We start from the raw sequence: 24699 nt of genomic DNA, 5'->3' as shown, positions 1-24699 counted from the left end.
ATAACCAACATTAGACCATACAATGAGAAAACTTGCACATTGTTTTGAATTGTTCAGTAATGCATTTGACAGTAGCAGTTTGGTGCAGCCACGGTGCAAACAGCCTCAGATGAAGGTGTTTTTGAAGTCATGTGATATTCTCTCGTTCTGTTTTGATACTCTATTCACAATTTGATTTTACAAGTTAAGAAGACTTTTTTTAACAGCATTGGTGAAGAGGCCATGATTGCCCAACTTAATAGCTACATGATTCATGAAATGCGAAGAATTCCTTCACAGATGCCTTTTTGGAGCAGAGGAGAAGGACGCATTGTGTTGCACACTGTTACATCAGCGGATGGTTGTCTTCTTCCCTAACAGATGGCACATGATAACATACAAATGGACTGATATGCCTGTTGCCACAAATACCAGATGGAACTGAACTGTAACCTACAGTGTCTACACGTAGTCTATAGATGGATAGCAGTCGAGCCATTGCGCATGGTATTGCAGCTTTTAGCCTCCAAGTGGAAGCCGGGGAAGTAGACCTGGTTGAGTACATTAAAGACGAGTAACTTACTTAGATGTTTATATGCTTATATTGTAGGTCTTCAGTGTGCTATTCTATTCAATTTGTCAGGGATTTGGAACTAGAAATAATGATGAACTTGTAATAATAATGATTGCCATGAAGACCACATAAACATTAAGGAAACACTTGGGGCTTCATCCGGCGGTTTTTTCCTAATCTTCCTCGTGGTAGTCAACTGTGGTTTAATTATTAGATTGCTGAATATGGAAAGGTAGAGTGCATTTGGGTCTCCCATTAACCACTTCTGTAAACAAAGCGCGGTAAATTGCACACTCCCACGGTACGCCACTGCCCCTTCACAGCGAATGGGCGGTCCCGTTACGAACGCAACACAACTCTACCGTGGTTTTGGTGAGAGAGACCTGACTGGCTGCATCCACGCTTCTGACCGTGAACTGAAATTACCTAAACTGAGTTTCTATCCGAGACTTTAAAGGCTTTGTTTCTCTTAAGCGCTCTCTTCTGTTATTGTGCTAAATATTCTATTGTAGTCGAGGACACGCGCGCCGTGGAACCGCTAGAAACATGAGCAAAGTCCAAGGCGGGATGAAATGTGTGAAATACCTCCTTTTCGTTTTTAACTTCATATTCTGGGTAAGTGAATGCACGCAGATTCAAACTGCTGCTGTCCCACCTGAACAATGTAATTGTGTATCTTGTTTGTCATTCAGAACGAGAATGCATTGCCATAGCAATCGCTGGGAATCTGGAGAAGATGGGTAGCCTACAGCGTATGGGGTGGTTGCTAGTGCTTGCCTAATCAATTTATCACATCTCGTTAAGCATCTCCACGTTACGAATTGTCCATGTATCTGGCTAGATCTTTTTTGTTTGAATGTATCCTTGGCTCTCGGTGTGTCTGGAGTCGTCTGCATCCTAGACTCAAATGCCTATCTGGATATTGTGTTGGATTAACCTGGCTGTTATTTTTCCCAGCGCAAGCGTGTGTTGTCACATCAAACATGTTAGGGTGGTGGTCTGGTCTGAGGTCTTTTGTCGCCGTTGCGGAGACTTCGGGTGGAGGAGGCTGCGAAATAACTCTATGAGCGAAAATACATCAGCCTATTTTAGCTATAAAAATCAGAAATAAATATTAATGTTTGAAGATTGCAGATTTCAAAGAATACCTCGTAAATGTTATTCTGTATGTTAAAGCGTAATTAAAATACGCCTATAGTGGACTATGAAATCAAAAGAATGCAATGCGCAGAGGCAGCTGAAATTGTTTCTGTTAAATGATTAAACTCATAGACCTTGATCACGATGGATGAGACAAAGAGGACCCTTCATGATTCATTTAAGCTACATGATACCTCTTTAATTGATTTAGAGACCAAGGTGACATAAATTAGATAAATGGGAACAAGGAAGTTTTTCAAGGGTAATTTCCACAATGCAAATGATATTTTCGCTCATCTCTTACAGTATGTCAACTTCACTCTTTTTTCCATACACGTACAGTTGACATCCGCCAGATGTTTTATTCATGTGAAAATGCATCGCAGATTTAGCATGGTGGTAATTCCCAGTTCAGGGTACAGGTGCTTAACACACATTGAGGTAGAAAACAGTGTAGTTGTGTTGCACAGCAAGGATCCAGTGTCTCACACTGAGGCATAAATCCACACAGCATCCTTCTCCGTTCGGGCCTTTTAGGAGGGAAGCCAGACAACTCTGTCACATTTGACATTAGCCTAACACAGATCACTGCTGCTGCCAAACCCGCTGACAGATGGAGCTGTGCTTCCATAGGAATCCTTATAAGGATGCATGTGTGGTCCTCTCTCCGAGTGTCCAGAGACATAGAGTATTGTAACCGCATAAGCAGCGGTGTGTTTGGATTTAAGGGAATTCTCCAGACTTGTTATTGGTATGCACTGGTGTCTGTGAGCCTTTTCAGAGAATCTGCCCCCCAACCGACCCCCCCACCCCAATTCCAGTCCCAGGCCCTCGTGCTCCCTGGCCACTCACTTTGCCTCAATAAGCAGCCTGTCTTGCCACTGCAAATTAGACATCACTCACTCACTCCAGCAGTGATCCTTCAGACATATGTTTTGGGGTCATCCTGGTTACTGAAAGACTGGAGTTCACAAATGCACAACATTTCCACGTCTGAGGGTTCCCTGCATGCTTTCTGTGCACGGGCCCCTTGGACATTCATGTGGAGAGTTGGTCCCTGGGCACAGTCCCCGGAACAGCTGAGTGGAGCGCTTCAGGCCTTTAATAGGCAGACTGAGTGTGCACTGCTCCCTGTGGGAACTGTTGCTCTGTAGTGACAATTTGTCTGTCATCAAGCAAGCGATCCTTCTTTTTACCGCCCCAACGCTCCACCCCCACCCTTCGCTGTTGAAAGAGCACACTTCATTATTTTCCACACACAGGTACAGGTACTGGATGTTAGCTGCTGTTGTGTGGAGGACACCGTGATTGTAATTACACCTCCGTTTCAGTCTCCTGCTCAGTCTCATTTTGGTGTCCAGCAAGTGTTCAGTACAATCTACAGTATGCTACTTCCACTTCATGCCAAAATCCATTGCAGTTGACTATCAGACGAGGACCTGTGGTTTCTATACATCAAGCTATAGGCCAACCAAGGCCAGAATTTCACTTTGTTGTAACATTCAAAGCATAGTTGGAGTCTGTTAGTGCAGTACAGTCCAGACATGTGGGGAATACATAGAGGCAATCTGTAAATGTGCAACAATTTGGCATTTTCATGTGAATTTCCCTCTGTGTGGTGAGGAGTCTGAGGTCAGGTCTGTCTATAGTGTGCTGGGCACTTCTCAAGTGTAGTGCGTTTATGCTCTTCTAAACACAGAGGGACAGGCTGTCTAAACTGCATTAAGCTTTGATTTGATAGTTTAATACATCTCTTAGTACCTACTTAGAATATAGATTTATATTCCGTAATTCCTGTTTTATGTGAAACTAGACTGTATTTCTCGAAGAAATATGTCTTTCCATTGCATGTGTTCCATTGCATGTCCCTTTTGGGAAGGCAGTACAACAAAAGTATCTGTCCGAGACAGGTTATCTATCAGCCAGGCAAATAGGCAGGCCTAATTTGGTTATTGCTATGTATGGTGGACCTTGATGTAAGTATGCAGTGTAGTAAAACAGGTTCTATAGAATGCCAACTTTATCTATGTCAAACATGTCCACCAATTGCTAAGAATAGCCTCACAAGTATTTTTTAAGGAAAGCTGAGACTATTTGGTATTCAGTGCCTTTCTATATTGTAATCAGACCCAGCTTCCTCTAAAAGGAGGTAAATTATGAGAATTTCCAAACCCTTTGAAGCAACGTTCAGGTCAAACTGTCACTTGTATCATCACAGTTTTATAGCCTTGTGAGCTTTTTATTGACCTAAAGACAGCTCGGTGTGCTTTCGAGATAAGATTTATCGTATTCATGTGTTTTCTAGCTACACAATAGGATATAAAGCAAGGAAGAAGAAGTGGATTGATCTGGGCTTTCAACTTTGATTTGTATAATTTCAGTCTCTAATCCAAACATTTTCATAGGCCTTGTTACAGCGGTAATGTACCATAAAGCAATACCGTGGTTATGACTGTATAACAACGCTTTGTTATGGTGCGATCAGGCAAGATGCGTTTAAATTTGAGATGCTCAGGGCACCCCTGCAAAAATGCAAGGCGCCGCAGACACACAAAACATGAGGCGCTCTGGGCACGTAAGCAGTGCACAAAACACTTACTGCCAATACGAAACAACATTAAATAGGCACATCTCACTGCAAAAAAACACGTCCTGTCTTATCTCGGCCTTACACTGCACTGACGCCCTTAATATACTGGTCTTTATAACTGCTAAGGCCACAATAACTATACATACATAGAATGTTGCTGCTTGCAACGTGTTTTCAAATCATGAACAGGAAACTCTGCACAGCTAAAGTGCGACCATAGCTGATCACACATAGCCGTGCACTACATCTGGCCTGATGATTTGATCATTATTCTAATGAAGTGGGTGGACAAGGCCTGCCCGCACAGATCAGTGTAGTGGCCTGTGAGTTAGATCTTAGCTGCCATCTCTGCTATCGGTCATCAGTGGAGTGGTGCCACCGCACGCAGCACACAGCCCTGTCTTTGTGGACGGGTCCGGCCCATAGATAAGCCCGGCCGTTGTGTTGCGCTGCCAGGGGCGGGGTGGGGCGGGGAGGGGGGGGGGGCACCCAGGACATCAGGGGGAACAGCGTGGGCATCAAGGGGCACTGGGGGACAGTGCCAGGGGGCAGCTGATGCTAAGGCGGGTGACGCCATATACCATGCCAAGCCACACCAGGCCAGGCCTAGGCCGTCCCGTGAGGCTGGCACGACCTGACTGCCCACCCACACGGACAAGGGGTTGGCCAACTCGATGGCATTGGACCGTGTGGGTGTCAAGCAGTTGTAATTTAGCTCGTATAATTAGAGTTACTGGCATAGGTTGTCCTAAAAACAGCCTATAAATACAGACTGTATTTTATTTTTTTTTTGCACAGATGGACTGTATTTGTCGTTTCATTTTAAAAATCGGACTGCATGTTTAGGATAAGCGAAAGGCACATTAATATATCCAGTCAGTCTATTTGGCCATGAAATGAGAGCAATTACTATATTGCATGTAATCAAAGCTCTGTCTCCTCATTAAGAAACAGAAACAGAATAAAGAAGGAGGTAAGCTAGAGAGAACTAGAGAAAAAAATACATCAAAGTCCTTCTCCTTTTGGGATCAATTAGACAGCAGCCTTCCTCTGTGTCTTCTCTCCCGAGTCAGCCCGTCTGGGGCTCCAACCCCTCTGTGCTGTCTGTTTCCTCCCCCCTCTCACGCGTCCCTGTTCCCTGTGAATGTCATCCCTATTTGGCGGCCCACTAGGGAGCAGCTCCGGCCCACAGCTGGTGCACGTCTGGCCCTGACCCGGCCCAGAGTCCTTAATGCAACACGATGGAAGAATTGATGACCATTTGCATCAATATAGCACTGAGACCCCAGTTAGCCAAAAACTGACTAAAACGGTCATGATCCTACCCGATCAACAGCATTTCATAGTGCAATATCACACATTCTGGACTTGCATTAGTAATGTCTTCATTATCCATATTATAAAGCAGAGTAGCATCAGAATGAGTTCGAAACCATTATTGTTCCACCACATTATTATTCCACCAGCTACTCTCTTATTTGTGTCCTCCAGAGTAGACGAAGAAGTGGTTCTGTCCAGATACGTAAATGCTTCCATGGCCTGCCCATTAGTGCAAGGCACTGTGGGATTGAGGGAGGACACTAACCAGGACTGTTTCCGAGTAGACCCAGAATGTCATTATGTTTGATGGAGTGAAAGGCGTGGTTGTGATGGGGAGAGTGCACAGACATGGCCTGCCATAGCTGCTTCCTGTTTGCCTGCGCATCTGCCTCTGCAGGTGGAGCTCTATCTTGTAATATCCAGTTCAAGCTAATTCAGTTTGTTAATAATGACTATCAGTTACAAGGCCATCAACACCAGTGTTTGCAAAGATCTAAAAACTGTGTCTATGCAAGAGCTTGTGTCTCCTAATCAGTGTAGTTATACACTGACTTGCTCGGTGTCTTCAGAAGAGGCAGCAGCCACAGCACAAAGAAATCCCCCCTGGCCCAAAAGGCATTCTGTTTTATAGGGACTACTAATTATGATGATAATGTTTGATTGTCACAAACACGCTCTTGAACGAGTTGATTTTCACGCAATTAACTATTCAGACAAATACTGCGATTGATTTACAGAGTGCATTAAAAATGTATGACTGCGTAGCGGGGTCCAGCGTACCCTTGATGCGAAGCCATATAGGCGCTGGATTGCTCTGCAATGCCTGAGTGCTCTTTATGTGGACATAGTCCACTAAATGACACTGCTGTCCCTCTGGAAGGACAGATGGCAAGCTTCAGACAGGATGGCATGGCGCTCTTTATCTTACTGAGTTTCAATCAATGAAGTGTCATGGCCAAGGTTACCGCGGGAACAATGTGGAGAAAATGAGAGCGGAAAAAGGGGCGTCCGGCCCTCAAAGTCAGTAATGGTCACTGAGCCGAGTATGTGCTGCTGTTTACTGAGGTGGTCTTTTCCGGAGATGGCCAGAGGTTGTTTTAAATGATCTCCACATACAGCGTAGGCACTCATCCAGAGACACCTGCTCTACCTAGAAAGGTCACAGCATGCGTGATCTTGCCATGTGCAGCACGAGAAAACAGTGTTCAAATTTATACCCTCCTTGGCTCCTCTCCTAGCTAGTTTATGTATTCTACTGTATGCGTCTATTCAGTTGCTGTCCAAGTCAAATTATAACGCTGTAACTTTCGCAATGATATTTTATTGTTCTTAAATAATTTTCCTTCTCCTGTTTTTTTATTATCTCTTTAAGCACTTTGTATTACAATTTCTGACTACACCCACAAACAGATTTTTGTGTGTAGCGTGTAGCCTGCCAGTGAAAATACAGTTTTAAAAAAAAGAAACAGATGAATGGCTGTGTGTTTGTGTTGAGCTCCAGTAGAATATCAGCAGACATTTTGTTGCCGAGCTTTCATGCGTTTTTTTCTGTGTCCTTCTCTCTCTCTGTGTGTGTGCCGCAGCTGTCCGGCTCGCTGGTGGTGGGTGTGGGCCTGTGGCTGCGCTTTGAGCCGAACACCCTCTCGCTCCTGAAAGTGGACGACGGTCACGACGTCCCCGACGCCCCAGAGACCTACTTTATCGGTGAGTTCACAGGTCGTCAGGCGGCGCAGCTGCTCAGAGAAGTGGGTTGGCAGTGGGATGGACCCGTGCCAGGCGACATGGCCCCGCGGCTTGCGGCTGTCTCGCTGGCATGCCGTATTTATCTCCTTGCGCGGCTTACGCTTCCCTGGGCCATGTGAGGTATGGAGTCGCATTACCAGTTCCACTCGGCCGCTTGGATGCCAGCCTGTCAACATAGCGCGCCCTGATCTTATATATACATGATACAGCTATTCCTTGGGAGTGTCCCAGGGAACTGTGTTAACGTCTCCGCCTCGTTCCGAGTGTCCGCTCTATGCCAGTGCGGTGTCCGTGGTTGGTGCAGGGCATTACGGATGAACAAGCCCTTTCGTTTTTATCACCCTTTTGAGAAAAGAAGAAGAGCTTTGGGGTTGGGCTCGTTTACTGTGAGAGCAGGGAAGAGGCGCTGTAATGGAGTTTCTCACCAAAACCAGGTTATTTTCTCGCTTATCGCCGCCAAATTAAATAATTGTATTGCCGCTGACGGCGTTCTATTTTCCGGAGATTTCCGGGGGGTGGGGGGGTGGGGGGGTGAGTAAGAGTTTTGAGGTTTTGCCCCATCTACAGTATGAGGCCAATTAATCTCAGTCTGGATGCTTTTACACAGACCTTATCAGAGGAGTGCCGACCCCTCTGGCAGTAGGGATGAAACCTTTGATACGTTCTCGGGGACCCGGGGAGGAAGATATAAATGAGCGTCGGCAACAGTTCCCTCGTCCGTCCGCTGGCTATCCGGTCCGGAGTTCCGGGCGCTGCTCACTAGGTCGGCTGCCGAGCCTCTGCGTTGCTTTATTACAGTAATTTCCTGTGTATTAGCCGCATTGTGTATAAGCCGCAGGTCAGTGTTTTATGCAAGTTAAAAGAAACAAAACCATATTAATGCCATATGAACTGCTCCCGCGTATTAACCTCATCGCTGAAGAAATGTAGCAAAATCAGTGTGTAAGCCGCGGCTAGTAGTTAAAGAGAAATTACGGTAGATCTCCAGATCAGATCTGGAGGCGTAATAGAGGCTCGTTGTTGATGGCGCAGTGTGGAGTGTGATAGCACAGAGCGGAGGCTATCTGCCATTGCTAGAGGCATCCACCACCCACTCTCTCAGAGAGATTAGACAGGCAGCCCTAGAAACCAAAGGAGAAGTGTTTTATGTCTACACATTTAGACAGTATTTTTTTGGGAGGGGAGAAAGACAGCTACGTTTGCCCACCATCAGAAAAAAAGATGAATCTGCTCATCTTGAAGTTGAAGGCCTTAATGGAGCTGTACTTGTTTAGTGGAAGATGTCTTGGGGGACCCGTCTATGCTTTGCGGTTAGAAGCTGTGATTAACCTTAAAAACAGTTACTGCCTAGATGGAAGTCACGAGCAGGAGCGATCTATTTAGAGCTGTGCACTTATTAAAGAACCCAATGAGAGATCTTTTCGTCAGAGAGACGAGGTGAAAAGAGGATGAAGATAGCTATGGAAGGACCAGTGTCTAATTTTGGTGGCATGTTGTTTTAGAGGACTATGTCATACTGTTTGTCAGAATTTGACGCAAGCAAGCATGTCATTTTAGGTGACTGAGTAAGTTTCTATTTTTGGGTCTCTATGCAGTCAAAACACTCCCAACTAAAGTCTGGGTTGGAGTAGGCTGATGTTCTGTCTTGGCCCACTGACGTCATTTGCCAAACCTCTCCATTCTTAAGGGTGACGTCATTCGCATATCTTAGAGTTTCTGAACAGCTTGATTAGTGGTATCATTGTGGCTGTCACATGATGCTGTATTCGCTTATATTCTCTACGAGAGCACATCGGAGAGACCATTGCATAATGACCACTATAGCTACAGTGTATAAGATTCAATTAGCGTAGCGTTGCTTCTCTCACAGTCAGAGCAAGATCTGTTGTCAGGACGCCAAACATCACAGTAGGGGTAGGCCTCCTCACCTTACCGAGTTCTGAGCCAAGTCTCTGAACGCCACATGCCCAGTGTGTCAGCCTGGTATTGCCCTTGGCATCCAAGAGGTTGGACACATGCCCAGTCCTTGCAAGGCCCATGATGTCACAGTGTGTGTGTGTGTGTGTGTGTGTGTGTGTGTGTGTGTGTGTGTGTGTGTGTGTGTGTGCCAGTGTGCCCTGACTCCCGTACGCCGCTGTACTCTCGTGGGTACGGTGCCGTCCAGAAAAGGTGCTTTCAATGAGCCCACGGCCCATTAGTCCCTCGTTAACTCCAAATTGGTGTCATTGTTAATAGCGCTCTGAAGCAGGAGGGGTACTGGATGCAGTAAAACTGGGTGGCTTGTAAGACTATGAAGGGCAAACGAGCGTATTTTTACCTTATCTCGTTCTTTTCCTGGTTTCGCCTAATCGTTTGTTTCGTGACATTTCACACGTGTCACGTGGGTTTCTCCTACAGCACGAATTTCGTGTGAATCTCATTTGCCTATACACACACACACACACACACACACACACACACACACACAAGTTTTGCATTTTAATCAGCCGAATTACTGATTACTGGGTGATACACACACAAGTCCACCATTCATGTTCCCAACTGTACTGTAGAAGGTAAGCAATGTATCAATTTACTGTCATTATTGTGTTTTATTCACTCTTTATTGCATAGCTATAGTAATCCTCGGTGAGGTTTACTAGTCACCTTCTGACATACAGACATCCCTAGTGAACTGCAGCTCATGTAGCCCATGTCTGCGTGTCTCTCAGATTGAGTTTCAGTGGTGAGGGATGCCAGGCTTATTGGCGTCTCGGCTATGATGCAACCCCGGGCTGGGTCTGGCCCTGTGCTGGCCCGGGCTAACGGGTGCCCTGAGCTGACACAGGCCTGTTGTTTATGGCCGCACGCTTAGCTTCAGCTCGCGGCTCTGCAGCGGCACATGCCATGTTGGCCTCTCCAGCGTAACCCTGGCAACCACATAAATATTATCGGAAGCCGCGCGCGCGCTCGCAGGATGCCCGAGAGAAAGTGAGGCGGAGAGACAAGGACCCGCGCTGTCGTTACCAGATCCAACAGGCAGATACAGCACATTCCGTGCAGGTGACTTGACTTTCTGCTTTTCCATGCGGTCGGCCACCCTTGACTGTTGCTCTGTGCGGCGCGTTTTGTTTCCCTTGAGGGTTTCGGCGCTGATAACGACCGTTTATCAAACTCCGCTGCACTTTGCCATTTGCATCCTCCATGACTGGCCAAACAAGCCAGCGAAACCCAAAGCCAAGCCGCCATTTCGCCCCAGGGTGCCAGGACCGCTTCCTACGCTGCAGGAGTCATTAGTGTGTAAAGCGATTGTGGTTTTTAATGGATATTTATTACGCCGCGTCCGCCCGTCGGTGCACTCGCGGCAGTTGGGGTCTGCCAGCAGGGGCTTGTTTTCTCTGCCGGCGAGTCCTCTGAGGTTTTGCCCCCGATTCATCTCCTCCACCCTCCTGACCCAGAACAGGAAAAACAACCTGCTATGACCCCTCCCCCCCCTCCACTCACACACACACACACACACACACACACACACACACACACACACACACTCCCACCCCCTGAGGTTTAATTATAGTGCTTGGTTGAGTTAGAGGCACTGATGAGGCTGTGAACACGAATGTGAGTTGCTGAAGCACTATTAGAGAGGGTGGAGGAGAGGAGAGGAGGAGGAGGAGAAGGAGGAGGAGGAGGAGGGTGAGAAGGAGAGCGGCACTGTTCAGCTCAGTGAGTCGCCAGAGAGATGACGCCATCCACACCACTTCAGGCCCCAAGAGTGCCACTCTCACCACAGATGCCAGCCCAGCAAAGATGCTCGCCCGCCTACCCACACACCCACACACCCACCCACCCGCCCGCGCGCCCTCGTCTTTTTCACTCTGTGCCTCACACTCGTTTACAACAACAACCCCTTTCTCTCGTCTCTCTTTTTGAAGCCCAGGCTCCCACAGTCATTCCCTCTGCCCCTGAGCTCTTCACTCCTGAACAACCCCCCTCCCCTCTCCCATCTCTCTTTTTAACCCACTTTCTTTTTTGTCTTTCTATTTTTCATTCTTCATCAGCAGCACCCGTCTCCCACCACCTTTTTTTTTTTACAGGGGATGCACCAGTTGTGGGATTCTGGGCCAATTCCAGTGTTGAAAATAACAATTTGGGCCCATGGCTGAAAATGTATGCCAATATTTCTTAATTATACCCTTCAGTGGCAGGGACACAAAATATTCATGATTGAAAAAAAAAACCTGAAAAAAGTCTTTTAGACCTTCTTAGCACTTCCTCTGAATGTGCCAGTGTATGCATAACACAGTATTTAGCTGGTGCAGAATTGCTGCAAGGTAGCAAATAAACATAGAATTATCAGCCACTGCCATTGTATATCATATTATTTGCGAATAGGCTGGGACCCGTCAACAGAACTAATATGGGCCGTGTGAGGGATCGAGCAGTCGACACAGGGATGCCAGGATTTAGATTCCTTCAAAAAATGGTTTTATTACAAAAAAGAGTATTAGATAACAAAATGATACTTTAAATAAAGTTCTGCGCCCACAATAAGGGCATCTAAACAGAACCGACAATCTCCAATGCACCAACATGAACACCCGACCAGAACTACCCCAATGAGACAAAAGGGGAACTTAAATACAGACTGGACAGACCATTAATAATTGAAAGGGGAGCACAACAAAATCAATTCACTTTTAGACATTACGAAATTCAAAAAGATAACTACCCATTGGGCTAGCAATAAAGAAACTACACATAAAGACATTCATAAAGAAACACAAAATAAACGCAAACAAGAGACTCCAACCAAGTACAAAAAGCTCCTGCACCCCTATGGCAAAGTCGTCTAATGGATGTGGCCATAGAGCATTTAAACCAGCGGAACCAACTGCTCCGTCTTGCCAGGAAGTCCGCCCGGACTGAATATGATGCTGCACACAGCTCCTGGAGTCGGCCGCACTCAAATAGAAACGCTGCGAACATGATGGTAAATGAAGCCAAAGAAATGCTAACTTAATCAATAAAGTAACCATGTTGCATAGTGTCTGAGGTGTTTACTTGGTTGTCATGTAATGTTGCTAAACATAAAGTGTGTGTAAATATGGATACATGTAGACATTGGAAGATGTGTAAGAATTAAATTAACATTATAAAACTCAGTGGAAAAGAGAGTCAGGGTTTTCAGTGTGTGGTCGCTATTGCGACCATCACAGGCCGATACAGGCAGCTACTTTTCATGTCCTCCTTTCTTAATTGTGACACTTTCTGAGTCTCCCTTTACTTCATCTTCTGAGTCTCTCTACTTCAGCTTCTCAGTCTCTTAACCTCACCTTCTCAGTCTCTAGTCTACCTCATCTTCTGAATCTCTTAACCTCACCTTCTGAGTCTCTCTTTCTACCCTAATCTCACTCCTCCTCTATCACCTTGTCCTTATCTCTTTTCTGTAGGCCTATACCCTGTCATTCCCTCCATTTCTCTTCCCATCTGTATTTCTTCACTCGTTTGTTCCTCTCTCCTTCCTGTCCCCCATTTAAAACTTGCTCGTCCTTTTTCTCTCTGACATGATCACGTTTCTCTTTCACACATCCATTTCACATATCACTCTCTCTTTTTCATCCTTCTGTCCTCCCTCTGTCATCCCTCTTGCCCTCTGCTCATAGTGTCTCTGCTCCTCCCTTCTCTCTTTTTAACTTTGATTTTTATCTACCTATTTCTTGTTTTGGCAGTTTTTTTTTACTTTTCCTTTCTCTCTCTCTCCTTTTTACTTTTCCTTCCTCTCTCTCCTTCACAATCTCTCTGGTCTATCATTCTGCCTCTCGCTCTCTCTCTCCCTCTCTCACTTTCTCTCCTTATCATCTTTTCTTCCTCATCATGTTTTCTCCTTGTCGTCTTTCCCTCCATCACATGTCTCAAGACTGCCTCTCTCCCTCTCTCTGTCTCTTTCTCTCTTTCCCTCATCTCCATCCCTCGCTCTCTCTCCCTCCCTCTCTCTCTCATCTCCATCCCTCGCTCTCTCTCTCTCTCTCCCTCTCTGCAGGCTGCAGTGGCGGGCTCCTGGTCAGTGTGTGGAGGCCATTGTTGCGGGGGCCTGACTGACCTAATGAATGCACACACAGGGCACTCTCAATGTGCCCCTTGTTTCTGTGAGGAGAGACCAGATGAGCAGTGGGGGGGGGGGGGGGGGGGAGTTCAGAGGAATGGGAGTGGTGGTGATCTGGTGTCTAGGGGCACAGAACATGTGTTGCCGAGACATGTGACTCTCAGCTCGCGCTCACATCTGTTTCTTTGTCGTCGTCATCAGAGGACTTTGTTTCCCAGCATGTGTTATATCTGATTGATATTCTCGGTGAAACTCCCACTTCAAGTTTCAACTGCTCACTGAGTTTACTGTGTAAAAATGATGACAATAATAAGCATGTAGCATGTCAATTGCCCAGTGGCAGGGTCAGTGTTGTGTTGCACATAAATGAGTCTGTTGACCTATTCTCTCTGGCTCTCACAGTTCTGTGCTGTTATACTGTACTATGGGTGAGAGGAAATATTTAGTGACAATAATAAGGGTGTGCCTTCTCAGCCAACTGTGTGGGTGGGTGACATGTGCTTACAGTACTTTCAGAAGTGTGAAACCATAAAAGATGGGGGAAATTGTGAAAATCAAATTTCAACCAATGCGGGCTTTCCCACGAGTTGAGGGTTTTTTTTTTCATTTTCACTCTCACTCAGCAGTGTTCACAGAGCATGTTGATTTCCTCACAATGGTCCAATAGATGTTGTAGCCTATCAGTGTTGTTATCATGTATTTTATGCTCAACTTTCTCAATGTTTTTACACTAGTGAAAAGTAGTACTCTGGTCATAGGTGAGAAAGGATCTGACTTTAAAATGTTAGTTTAAAATCACATAAGATCTCTCTCCTTCATAGAGGGGAGTTTAAACAAGTAAGTCCTGCAAACCCTTTTGGGTTAGAGTGCCCTCTGATGGACAGGTGTGTTATTGGAGTTGTTCTAGTCCTGTATGAGGTCATTTTGAAATACCTGTGAGAGTGCATTAAGCATGGTCTGACTATGGATGATAAGTTGTGTGATTTATTGACAATTTTGCTCAGGAAATTGAATCGGATATTGGACTTTCCTTTGCTGTACAGTACCTTAGAAAAAACAATTTATTATAAAACAGTTTATTATAATCTCTTTCTCTCTCTCTCTCTCTCTCTCTCTCTCCAGCCGTGTACATCCTCATCGTTGCTGGAGGGGTCATGATGCTTGTGGGATTCTTCGGTTGCTGTGGGGCTGTGCGGGAGTCACAATGTCTTCTTGGATTGGTATGACAATGCTACCTCCCTCCATGCGCATGCACACACACACACACACACACACACACACACACACACACACACACACACACACACACACACACACACACACACACATGAACACACACACACACACACACACACACACACACACACACACACACATGAACACACACACACACACACACACACACACACACACACACACACACACACACACACACACACATGAACACACAGGTGGGACGCCGGGTCGTAGGTACGCGATTGTTGTATGTATATTTTGCCGGATTTGCGGGCTTTTTTTAGGATCACCTTCAGAGTTGTTATCAGGCACATCATGAAGAGTAATACTAGCTGCATATTATACATCTTTTTCTGCGTTTTCGGCGGCAGTTACGACGGGCGAGATGTTGTTAGTGTTTGTTGTGGGCCAGCGTCGGGCCAGCGTCCGCCATTGCCCACGCATGCGCACACACACACACACACACACACACACACACACACACACACACACACACACACACACACACACACACACACACATGAACACATTCACACTTCCTTTGAGATTCTAAAATTTGATTTAAATAAAATGATTTGCCTAAATGATTTTCCACGAGGGAAGTCATGACAGAAGATTGAGTCTGCGTGGATGTGATATCTGCTGATGAGCTGTTGCCATCCCAACAGTGGCGCTTAATGACATTACAGTGTAAAGATTCAGTTATCCATAGTGCTGTTAGTCAGTGTGCCTCGTTCAGCGTCCTATATTGTACTTGTAGTCAACATCATATGTTGCGTCACGTTTATAGTTTATGGCTGAACAACTGAATCCATACTGACAGACGATCAGCTCCTCAGCTGATAGTGACTTGCTAACTGTGTCCTGCAGTTCTTCGCCTGTTTGATGGTCATCTTCGGGGCGGAGGTGGCCGCAGGAGTCTTCGGATTCTTGAACAGAGAAAAGGTATTTTTCACCACTATAAAACTTGCATTTAATCTCTTTCATAAGCTCTCTTAAAGGGATAGTTCGGATTTTAAGACACGAAGTTGTATGGGTTCCCTGTCAGCAACGTAGTGCATCAGCACTGACTTACCCCCGACAGCGTCCTGTGAGCCGAGATCCAGCCGGTTTTAGATCGTTTTTGATGCTGAAGAAAGTAGTCCGGCAAGTTTCTGGGGTCACGAAAGTAAAGTGTTTTTCTTCTCAAAACCATATGCGTTCAACAGAGTGATATATTTGCACCACAAAAACGTTGTCCAGGAAAAATTCAAACCTCGTTATCACTTACTTATTTTTCGCGATTCCTATCACTGCGCGCTACTGACAGCTGGACAACGTTTTTGTGGTGCAAATATATCACTCTGTTGAACGCATATGGTTTTGAGAAGAAAAACACTTTACTTTCGTGACCCCAGAAACTTGCTGAAGAAAATAGTCCGGCATCAAAAACGATCAAAAACCGGCTGGATCTCGGCTCACAGGACGCTGTCGGGGGTAAGTCAGTGCTGATGCACTACGTTGCTGACAGGGAACCCATACAACTTCGTGTCTTAAAATCCGAACTATCCCTTTAAGCTTAGAAATGCTTATATTAGAGCTATTTTCTCCGTTCGTTTTCTCATGTTTCTCTGTCTTTGAATGACTCCAGATCATTAATGAGGTGAACGACTTCTACCTGAGATCTCTGCAGGGTAGCGGCAATGGCACCAGCATCGCCAACATGTACCACACTGTCGTGAGTAGCCTTTACGACCTCTGACCCCTGTTGCCCTTGTTTAAGCTCTGTTACCATGGAACTTCCGTTCCACTTGTAAACTGTTTACTGCTGTTAGTTTGGCCATTTGTCTTGTGTTTGTGACCATTGGTTGACAGATTGGTGTGGTTAGCTTGCTTCTTTAAGTTAATTTTGGACAGGGGCTTCTTGATATTTTTACCTTGGATTTTGGCACAAGGGATTTTAACACCTTATCCTGTGTATTATTGTAATGTAACCATACCGGTAGCTCATTTGTGTGTGTGTGTGTGTGTGTGTGTGTGTGTGTTCTCTTCACTTCTACTTCTGTTCCACTTACAGCTGCAGTGCTGTGGAGGCACTGAAGTCAACCCGACCCTGTGTCCACCAGACGAAAACGAGGAGACTAAGGTAACCCTGAGTCCTGCAGATGAAAGCCTCATACTGACCATCAGCCTGCGAAGCAGCAGTGTGGAACAATATCAACTAGAAAAGCACTCAGAGAGCGCATACCTCCGCCAAGCGAACACATAACTGCCTCCTGCATCCATCGGTGATACGGATCACTCCCAAAATTACAGTTTTTGCCTATTGCTTACACACTAAAATCAAATGGTTACACCAAAGCCTCAATACCTAAAGTTCTTGTATTATACTTTACACACAGTGTAACCATAGCTTAAACACATTCTCTGCTTTGCACATTGTTTGCAATTCTGCAAAACACTTTTTGCGAAACACTACACACATTTTCTTTCTGCAAAACACTTTTTGCGAAACACTACACACATTTTCTTTCTGCAAAACCCTTTTTTCAAAACACTACACACTTTTTCTTACATTAAACACTTTGTGCAAAAACAAAATCCCCTGGTATCATTGGGAAAACACTTTGTTCAAAATGCTAAACTCATCTGGCAATTGCAAGCACTTACTTATACACCTGAAAACACGTGCACAGAAAACATAACACCAATCGGTCTGAACCTTAGCACTACAAATAGGCCTCAGGTAAGCCATTTTGAGAACTATGGGTGCCTCTCAACATCTCTCCTCGATCCTCGATGCTTGATCCTCGAGGGGCGTTCCCACTGATCTATAACTAGCACTGGATAGACTATCCCATTGTTGTCACCCCATCATTCTTTATCTAGATCAGTGAGGACGAGGATCGAGGAAGGAAGGGAGGGTGTATAAAAGACAAATGAGAGGCACCCAATGAGAGTAAGAAGTATAGGAGGACAAGGAGAGAGAGCTGTCGGACGTGGAAGAGGACAAGGACAAAGACAAGGACCAGTGCAGAGATGTGTCTCAGATGACATCAGGGCTGCTCTGGTCTGAGATTGGTTCAACTACCATATCAATTTCATATATCAAAAGTTGTATACCTACCCCCTTACAGCCCATTTCTAAATGCAATTGAGGAATTACAGTATTTTCTGTATTTTCTGTTTTGTTGCTATATTTGATGTCTCTATTTCTCTTTATTTCTGTAAGAATGTTTGTTTTTTTGTAAAAACTCTTGATTGATTACAACTTTTGAGTTTTACAGAAGACGAGGTCTGAGAAAATGACCAAAAAAGATTTTTAAAAAAATATACAAAGACGGCAGTGTTTCATGTAAAGCACATTAGTGTGTTACTGGTGATATGTAGGATAATTCAAATGGTGCTTGTGTGTTTAGTTTTGTTGCAAGAATTTCGTTTTTAGAAAGGAGTGTTATGCTTTGATTGCAGTGTTTCATTTTGGCATAGATGTGAGTTGTTTATCCCCAAGTGCTATGTCTTATATAGCTGTGTGTAGAGTTTTGACATAATGAGCCAAATGCTGCAAAACGTGTGTAAGCAATAGGCAAAAACTGTAATAGTTTCTACCTTGGGTCATTTCAGACATTCCCTGAAAAATCCATCGAAATCTATCCGTAACTTTTTGAGTTATCTTGCGAACAAACAGACAGACAAACAAACAAACCAACAAACAAGCCAACAAACCCCGATGAAAACATCCCTCCTTGGGCGAAGGTAATAACACAGGCATGCAACAAGAGCAATGGGTAGAACAATCAGGCCTCCACAAGTTGCTTTGTCAAAATCTGTCACACCATCAAATTCAGCTACGTTCTTGACATATTCCTCTGGATGCCACTTCAGTAGGCTATATGCCCTGAAAACATATTCCAGTGGTTTCTCTGTAAATGGGAAACAAAGTTGCTTGAATAGAGCAATACACGATTCCCGTGTTCCAATTAAAAACTAAGCTTTAGGTGTAAAGAAGAGAGGGGTGTATTTAACTTGCTGATTAGCTCAAATATTGGCATTGGTCTTACATCAGGATTTAAGGACACACCCTCAGTGTTAGTTAAAATAATGGAATAGAAACAAGCAGATGTTATAGTGATGGTTGGGGCCATCAAGAGAGTGATGAACTTACTCCTCAGTACCACTTGAGGGCAGTAGTGAGACAGCAGCCAATGGCGAGATGCTGGGAGGAAACGCCTGCCTGTTTCTGCTGGTCTTTCCACCTGTAATGGCGGACACTTTCCTGACAGACAGCTGCACCCTCGGCACAACATTTCTGTAGCAGGTGCATTGTGTAGCACTACAGTGACTGAATAGATATGGTCTGTTTAGGTTGTATTGAAAACATAACAGACGGGTAAACATTTCTATAAAGCCATTTCTATATCCATTTTTATGAAAATAAGTATTGTAAATGTAAGTTTGTTACATTTTGGTCATAGCAGAAAGTTCGATTAAACAATCTAAATAGTATTACTGTATACAGTATATTACAGTATTCAGTAGAAACACTCATATTTACTTAAACACATCATACAAGAGTTATGCCGACATTTGCTGATATTTATTTGTTTTATTCATGCATTAGCCAAGTCTTTCATGTGTGAAATGCGGAACCTCCCCAAAGGCACACACCTCAGTTCCTCTGTATTTGCCGAAAATGCAGTTCTTGTTGAATAGCTGCCAGTACGCCCTGCTGAAGAGATATCTCCAAGTCATGCGTACCCGTCCCAGATTAGGCATTGGTGTAGTGGCTATGAGGTATTCTCTTATAAATAACACGGAGGAGGCCACTGATTCTGAGGGCTAACTTGACATTAGTCTGTGAAAGGCTGACGGAGATTATTGAATTATGGTATACATGACGTGTGTGTTTGTGTGTGTGTGTGTGTGTGTGTGTGTGTGTGTGTGTGTGTGTATGTGTGTGTGTTAGTTACACTGGGCCATCATCAGTCATTCGATTGCAAAAGAGAGAGAGAACGTGTGAGTGTGTGTATTTGTGTGTGTGTGTGTTTGTGTGTGTGTGTGTGTGTGTGTGTGTGTTAGTTACATTGGGCCATCATCAGTCATTCGGTTGCAAAAGAGAGAGAGAGCGTGTGAGTGTGTGTATTTGTGTGTGTGTGTGTGTTTGTATGTGTGTGCACATGTGTGGCATTTCCACCAGTCCCCTGTCCTAGTGTCTCCAGTGAGCTAGCGAAGCCTTCTAGCTCTCTAAGGCGCCATGATGTTATTTATAGCGGGCAGGCAGGCAGACAATTCGATTGGCTAAAGGCCTTTGTGTGCTCCGCTCATGCCCTTGTTCCAAGACACAATCACATAAGCATAAGTGCATGGCCTAAAGGCCTAGTGCTCTCTAGTGTGTGTACACAAAGTGTAGACATGTAATCTGCTTATATCGAGCAGTGGAGGTGTAAGAAGCACATCCTGTTCACTCATCATACACACTGTAATTCCAGTGATATTACCCACAATGCATTTCTGAGCCTTCTCGCCTTATTTCCCCTTTCTCAAGGCTAATTACCCTTGTTTGTCTGTTAGACGTTTTGTACTATGACGGAGGGGAAGGGAAAATGGAAATCAGTTGTTTGTGTTTGTCTGTCTGTCTTTAGAATTGTGTGGACGCCATCGATGAGTATTTCAATGAAAAGCTCTTCATCATCGGCTATGTGGGTATTGGCATCGCAGGGGTTATGGTAAGCATCGAAAAATTGAAAATATTGAAAATATTAAACATTCTGTCTCAACTGCATACAAGTAAATTTCCTATTGTACCCCCTTTCTCCCACTTTAGATTATCGGGATGATCTTCAGTATGGTTCTTTGTTGTGCCATTCGAAACAACAGAGAAGTCATTTAATCCCTTCAGTTAACTACCCCCCCCCCCCCCCCAACTCCCCCACCTCCCCCAAATCTCCCATTTCCGTCCCCAGCCTCAGCCAGTTAGGCTGTCCCAACCTCTACATTTGTGGTGGGATGGGTTACTCGATTTGGATCTTGACGTGTGTGTGGGGGGGCTGTACTTTCATAGGGACACACAGCACAAAAAAAAAAAAACACTCCAAAACATCCATATTTGTCCAGTTGGGGTTTATTTCAGTGGTGTGTGCGGGGTCTGATGACATCATCAACGCTGGACTGGACCTGCTCTGACTTGCCCCTGCCCATTGCAAACATGCCCATTCATTCCCCCGGCTGGCATATTGCAGTTTGCACACCACACATAGCCACTCGTTCCTCACCCCTCCTCCACACATATACACACAGCCCGCCCGTCTATATGTATAGACAGAGGTGCGCACTGTACTGCACTGTACTGTACGCATACAGTCGAGGCTCGGATGGTGAAAGTCTTCATAAAGTCCGCTTTGTCGTCTTGACCTCACAGAGGTACGATTCACACGCCAGTTAACGTAACCCGATCTGGCTCAGTGCGGGCCAGACCCGGGCCTCTCAAATCCTCCCCACTCCGCATGCAATCCATCTGTCTCTGCTTGGCATACCTGCCTAAGCTTGTCAGTGAAACACACGATGACAGATGATTCTGCCAGTAAAGAGCATTATAATTATACTGACGTCAGGCAGCAGGGGCAGTTAGGCAGTATTGTCAGCTAGAGCAGGGATAGATAGAGAGTATTCTAAACAGGGGAGATGAAGGAGCTGTGCTGAAAAGCTGGCTTACGTAAGATAACAACCAATATTGGACTCTCACTCTCTGACCCTCAGGTACCTCTACGGTGAACGTTTCTGTGCTATGACACGCACTGCAAGGTTGAAAGATTGGTTGTAAATATCTCAAATAAGACGCATTGTCCAGATGTTTGTCATTCTCCCCACATCTGTCATGGCGTCGTTCCTTCGTTACTCAGCTGGGATTGTGTGCCCAAACCCAGTTTCACCCTTCAGCCTTATTCACACACTTCCTAACTGCCTTTGGTCATAAATTATGTTGTTTGCGCTAACATGCGCCAGCTGCCAAACTAGGTTGTAAAGTACAAGTCATCATCTTGACTGAGGACACCTGCACACATGAACGACGCAGGCTGTCGCCGTCACTGCAGAAGGTATGACGAGTCAGGAAGCTCTCACAGCGTCGGAGTCTCACGAAGTCTCACGAATCATCTGGCGCTGCTGCTAATACAACTGGGGTGACTGTGCCTCTAACACCATTAACTTAATGACTTAATCCTGGTCAGTACACTCAACCAGTCCCATTGGCCAGGCCTGGTGATGTCATGACCAGCTTTCAAGGTTCACTAACTTACTATCAGGCCAGCCCTCATAGAGAGTGGACTTAGAGAGTTTTCACCTATATTTTTAGCGCAGGATCACAACAGTAGCATCACAACAACAGCACAATGGTGAAAGTGAATTATTCCCGGGATATTTCTCAGCTAATTCATTGATAATTCATTATGAATACTTGTATGCCATCTGAAATCCCTGAATTTTTAGTCATTTGTAAAAACCCATATAAAAATTACTGCAAGTAACCTTCAAAATTGAGTCATGAGACTCAACCAGTGCTGTTAGGAGGTTTTCAGTAGCCACTCTCTTTTCGGGATGTGAAATTTGTTTGGATTATTGAAATTCCCTGAATTCCCTAGGCATGGATTATTTTGTAAAGAAATTAAGTGAGTTTGTTTCAGGTGAAGTGAACTCGACCTCAGAACTCGCTTGCTTACCTGTAACCAGCACTGCCTAAATGGCTGGGGGCTCTGGGATGAGTTCAAGGCCAGCATTCGTGCCAGACCAGGGTGGATCCACTCCTTGTGGGTTTGGACTGATCCCTTTGCCTCCAGCTCTTGGACTGGGGTCCAACTTTTCTGTGCCTTTTCAGAAGCATACACTCCTAGAAAAGAGGGTTCCGGAGCTGATGAGGGAATCTGGGGTGTTCAGCAGCTTTTTTACTTGTATGAATTTGCCCCCATTTGAATTGGAATCTCAGTTGAAAATCATTCTTGCATGTGTGTCCCAAAAGCATCATTGGACAACTACTGTGGTGATTGAGAGAGAGAGAGCTTTCATGATGATACTCTCTCTGTCATTTAATGAAGATAGTGGTCAAACAACGCTTTTCAGAAACGCACATAGCCTATAGCTGACAGCCCGGGAACCCTCAAAGTGTTCCAGTAAGAACCTTAATCTAGAGGTACAGGAATCGGTTAGGGTTCTCAAATGCACCTATTTTTTGGGAGTGTATTCGGCAGGCACAGGCTTGTTTATGGGCTCACTCTAAGCATGCTCTGTTCGTTTGTGTGTGTGTGCGTAAACTATTGCTGTGAAGAACTGTACATTTTTGTGTCAAACTGTAATTTCTCTATGTTGTGACAGTCCATTTTTGGAATGTACTCAAGATGTGTATACTCTGACTGGTGTGTAGATTTGTGTTTGCTAATCATGTAAAAGGAAAAAAAACAACAACAAAAACAAAAGAAAAATGGATGCTTTTCATAGCATGACGTTTTGTAGCAGTTTCTAAATATGAATTGCTTTGAGAAATAAAAAATAATGATATGATATTTGAATGTATGGGATGATTTTGATTATTACATCTGAAATAACTGCCTGGAGAAGACATATGAGATGATCTTGATAGCTACATCTGTAATAACTGCCAGGGTAGGGCATAGAGAAAGTTCTAAAAGCACCTCAGCCCAGGATCACAAAGACTCCTTTGATTTGAGCTGTTGCCTGGACATGTTTTTACAGCCTTGAAGGACCTCACACTCCAGCCCAGCTTGAAAATCAGCATACAGAGAGTGAAAAAGATACACACACACACACACACACACACACTGCTAGTTCTGCAGCTCTGTCCTTGAAATAGGCAGCAGTGTTTGCTAAAGGCACAGTGACCGTGATATCCTCTTTAGACAGATTACTAGACTCGCATTCCAGAGCCTTCACTACAACACTAGAGCGTATGGCATCACGTTTGCCCGTGACTCATACTGAGCTTAGTCATGCCTGGACATTGTGTCTCGTGACCACTTTGACACAGACGACGGCCTCGAAAGGGATCTCTGAACATCAGTGGCCCGGAGTTCAAATGAAGTGAGTGGGGTGTGACATGACGAGAGCCGTAGCAACATTTTCACTGGAACATTCTGTAAACATTACTTCCAAAGTGTGTATAAGTTAGCTCTAAACAATTGTTTCAGCACTACTAAAGTCATTGGGATGATTAAATCTCATTTCTTCCCTAACCACTTAACGTACACATGCTGTACACTTCTAACTGATCTGCACTTTGTCATAGATAACTGTACAAAATTATTATAAAAGTAGTAGAAGACACAGGGTTATATCTGGCCTCTGTCTAGATTCGAACTGTAGCACATTTTGAATGATACTTTTTGTGTGAAGTGTGAAGTAGCCAGAATCATTTTTTCAAAGAGGCTAGATGTTTGGTCTAAAGATTTGAATGAATTTGAATGCCCATTTTGATTTTTTTTTTTTCAGGCTATTGTAACACTGGCCATTTGGACACACTTGTAGTTGTTTGTGTCAGAAACCCCCAAGAGAAAAACATTTACTCTGGCCTTTAATTTATATTTACTTTCCAAAGCTTGGTTAGGAGATTGTGATTTTACAAAGGTACCTACAGTATGCATCCTCATAACCATCAAACTCCATTCAGCATGTGGTTGCAGCCTAAGGGCAGGGTGTAACTCATAGTTTGCCTGTGAAAGTCATGTGGGACTGACAGGGAGTAATAGAAGCCTATAAACGGGATTCCAGTGCGAACTTGTCACAAAAGTAAAAACTTCACAAAAGGATTCACTCTACTGTGATAGTTGGCGGACTCATGGCCATGTTACTGCCTACAGCATTTTCTGTAACCACAAAACACTCCACAATCCTTGTTTACAACAGTGCATAATCACTGTCTGTGTCTATGATCTGTGTCTATCTGTGGCATTGTAGAATAGTGGCATTTCCCTCATTGAAAGATACACACTGTGTCAAGTATCAGCAGTGTTGGGACACATTACACCTGGGAGACTTTTGTGACATCCTGTA

General features: G+C 44.7%; 1 protein-coding gene across 1 annotated transcript; it reads left to right on the top strand.

Moving 5' to 3' along the window:
* The first annotated feature begins 925 nt into the window (after positions 1-925).
* Positions 926-23195, top strand: LOC134091728 (tetraspanin-2-like). Its single transcript, XM_062544351.1, has 8 exons — positions 926-1168; positions 7187-7307; positions 14551-14648; positions 15535-15609; positions 16295-16381; positions 16721-16789; positions 20286-20369; positions 20468-23195. Exons 1-8 carry the CDS (start codon positions 1100-1102, stop codon positions 20531-20533), a joined length of 669 nt encoding a protein of 222 aa, XP_062400335.1. The 5' UTR covers positions 926-1099; the 3' UTR covers positions 20534-23195.
* The last annotated feature ends 1504 nt before the right edge of the window (positions 23196-24699 follow it).

This window comes from Sardina pilchardus, chromosome 9 (assembly GCF_963854185.1).
Source record: "Sardina pilchardus chromosome 9, fSarPil1.1, whole genome shotgun sequence".
Taxonomy (NCBI): domain Eukaryota; kingdom Metazoa; phylum Chordata; class Actinopteri; order Clupeiformes; family Clupeidae; genus Sardina; species Sardina pilchardus.
Note: the sequence above shows the minus strand (reverse complement) of the source record. Positions and strands in the feature narration are given on the sequence as shown.

Bases quoted from the DNA above. Each gene is read 5' to 3' on its own strand.
- LOC134091728 (XM_062544351.1), top strand. From the start codon at position 1,100: ATGAGCAAAGTCCAAGGCGGGATGAAATGTGTGAAATACCTCCTTTTC. The intron at 7,308-14,550 runs GTGAGTTCACAG...CTCTCTCTCCAG, and splicing joins CCCAGAGACCTACTTTATCG to CCGTGTACATCCTCATCGTT. The intron at 16,790-20,285 runs GTAACCCTGAGT...GTCTGTCTTTAG, and splicing joins ACGAAAACGAGGAGACTAAG to AATTGTGTGGACGCCATCGA.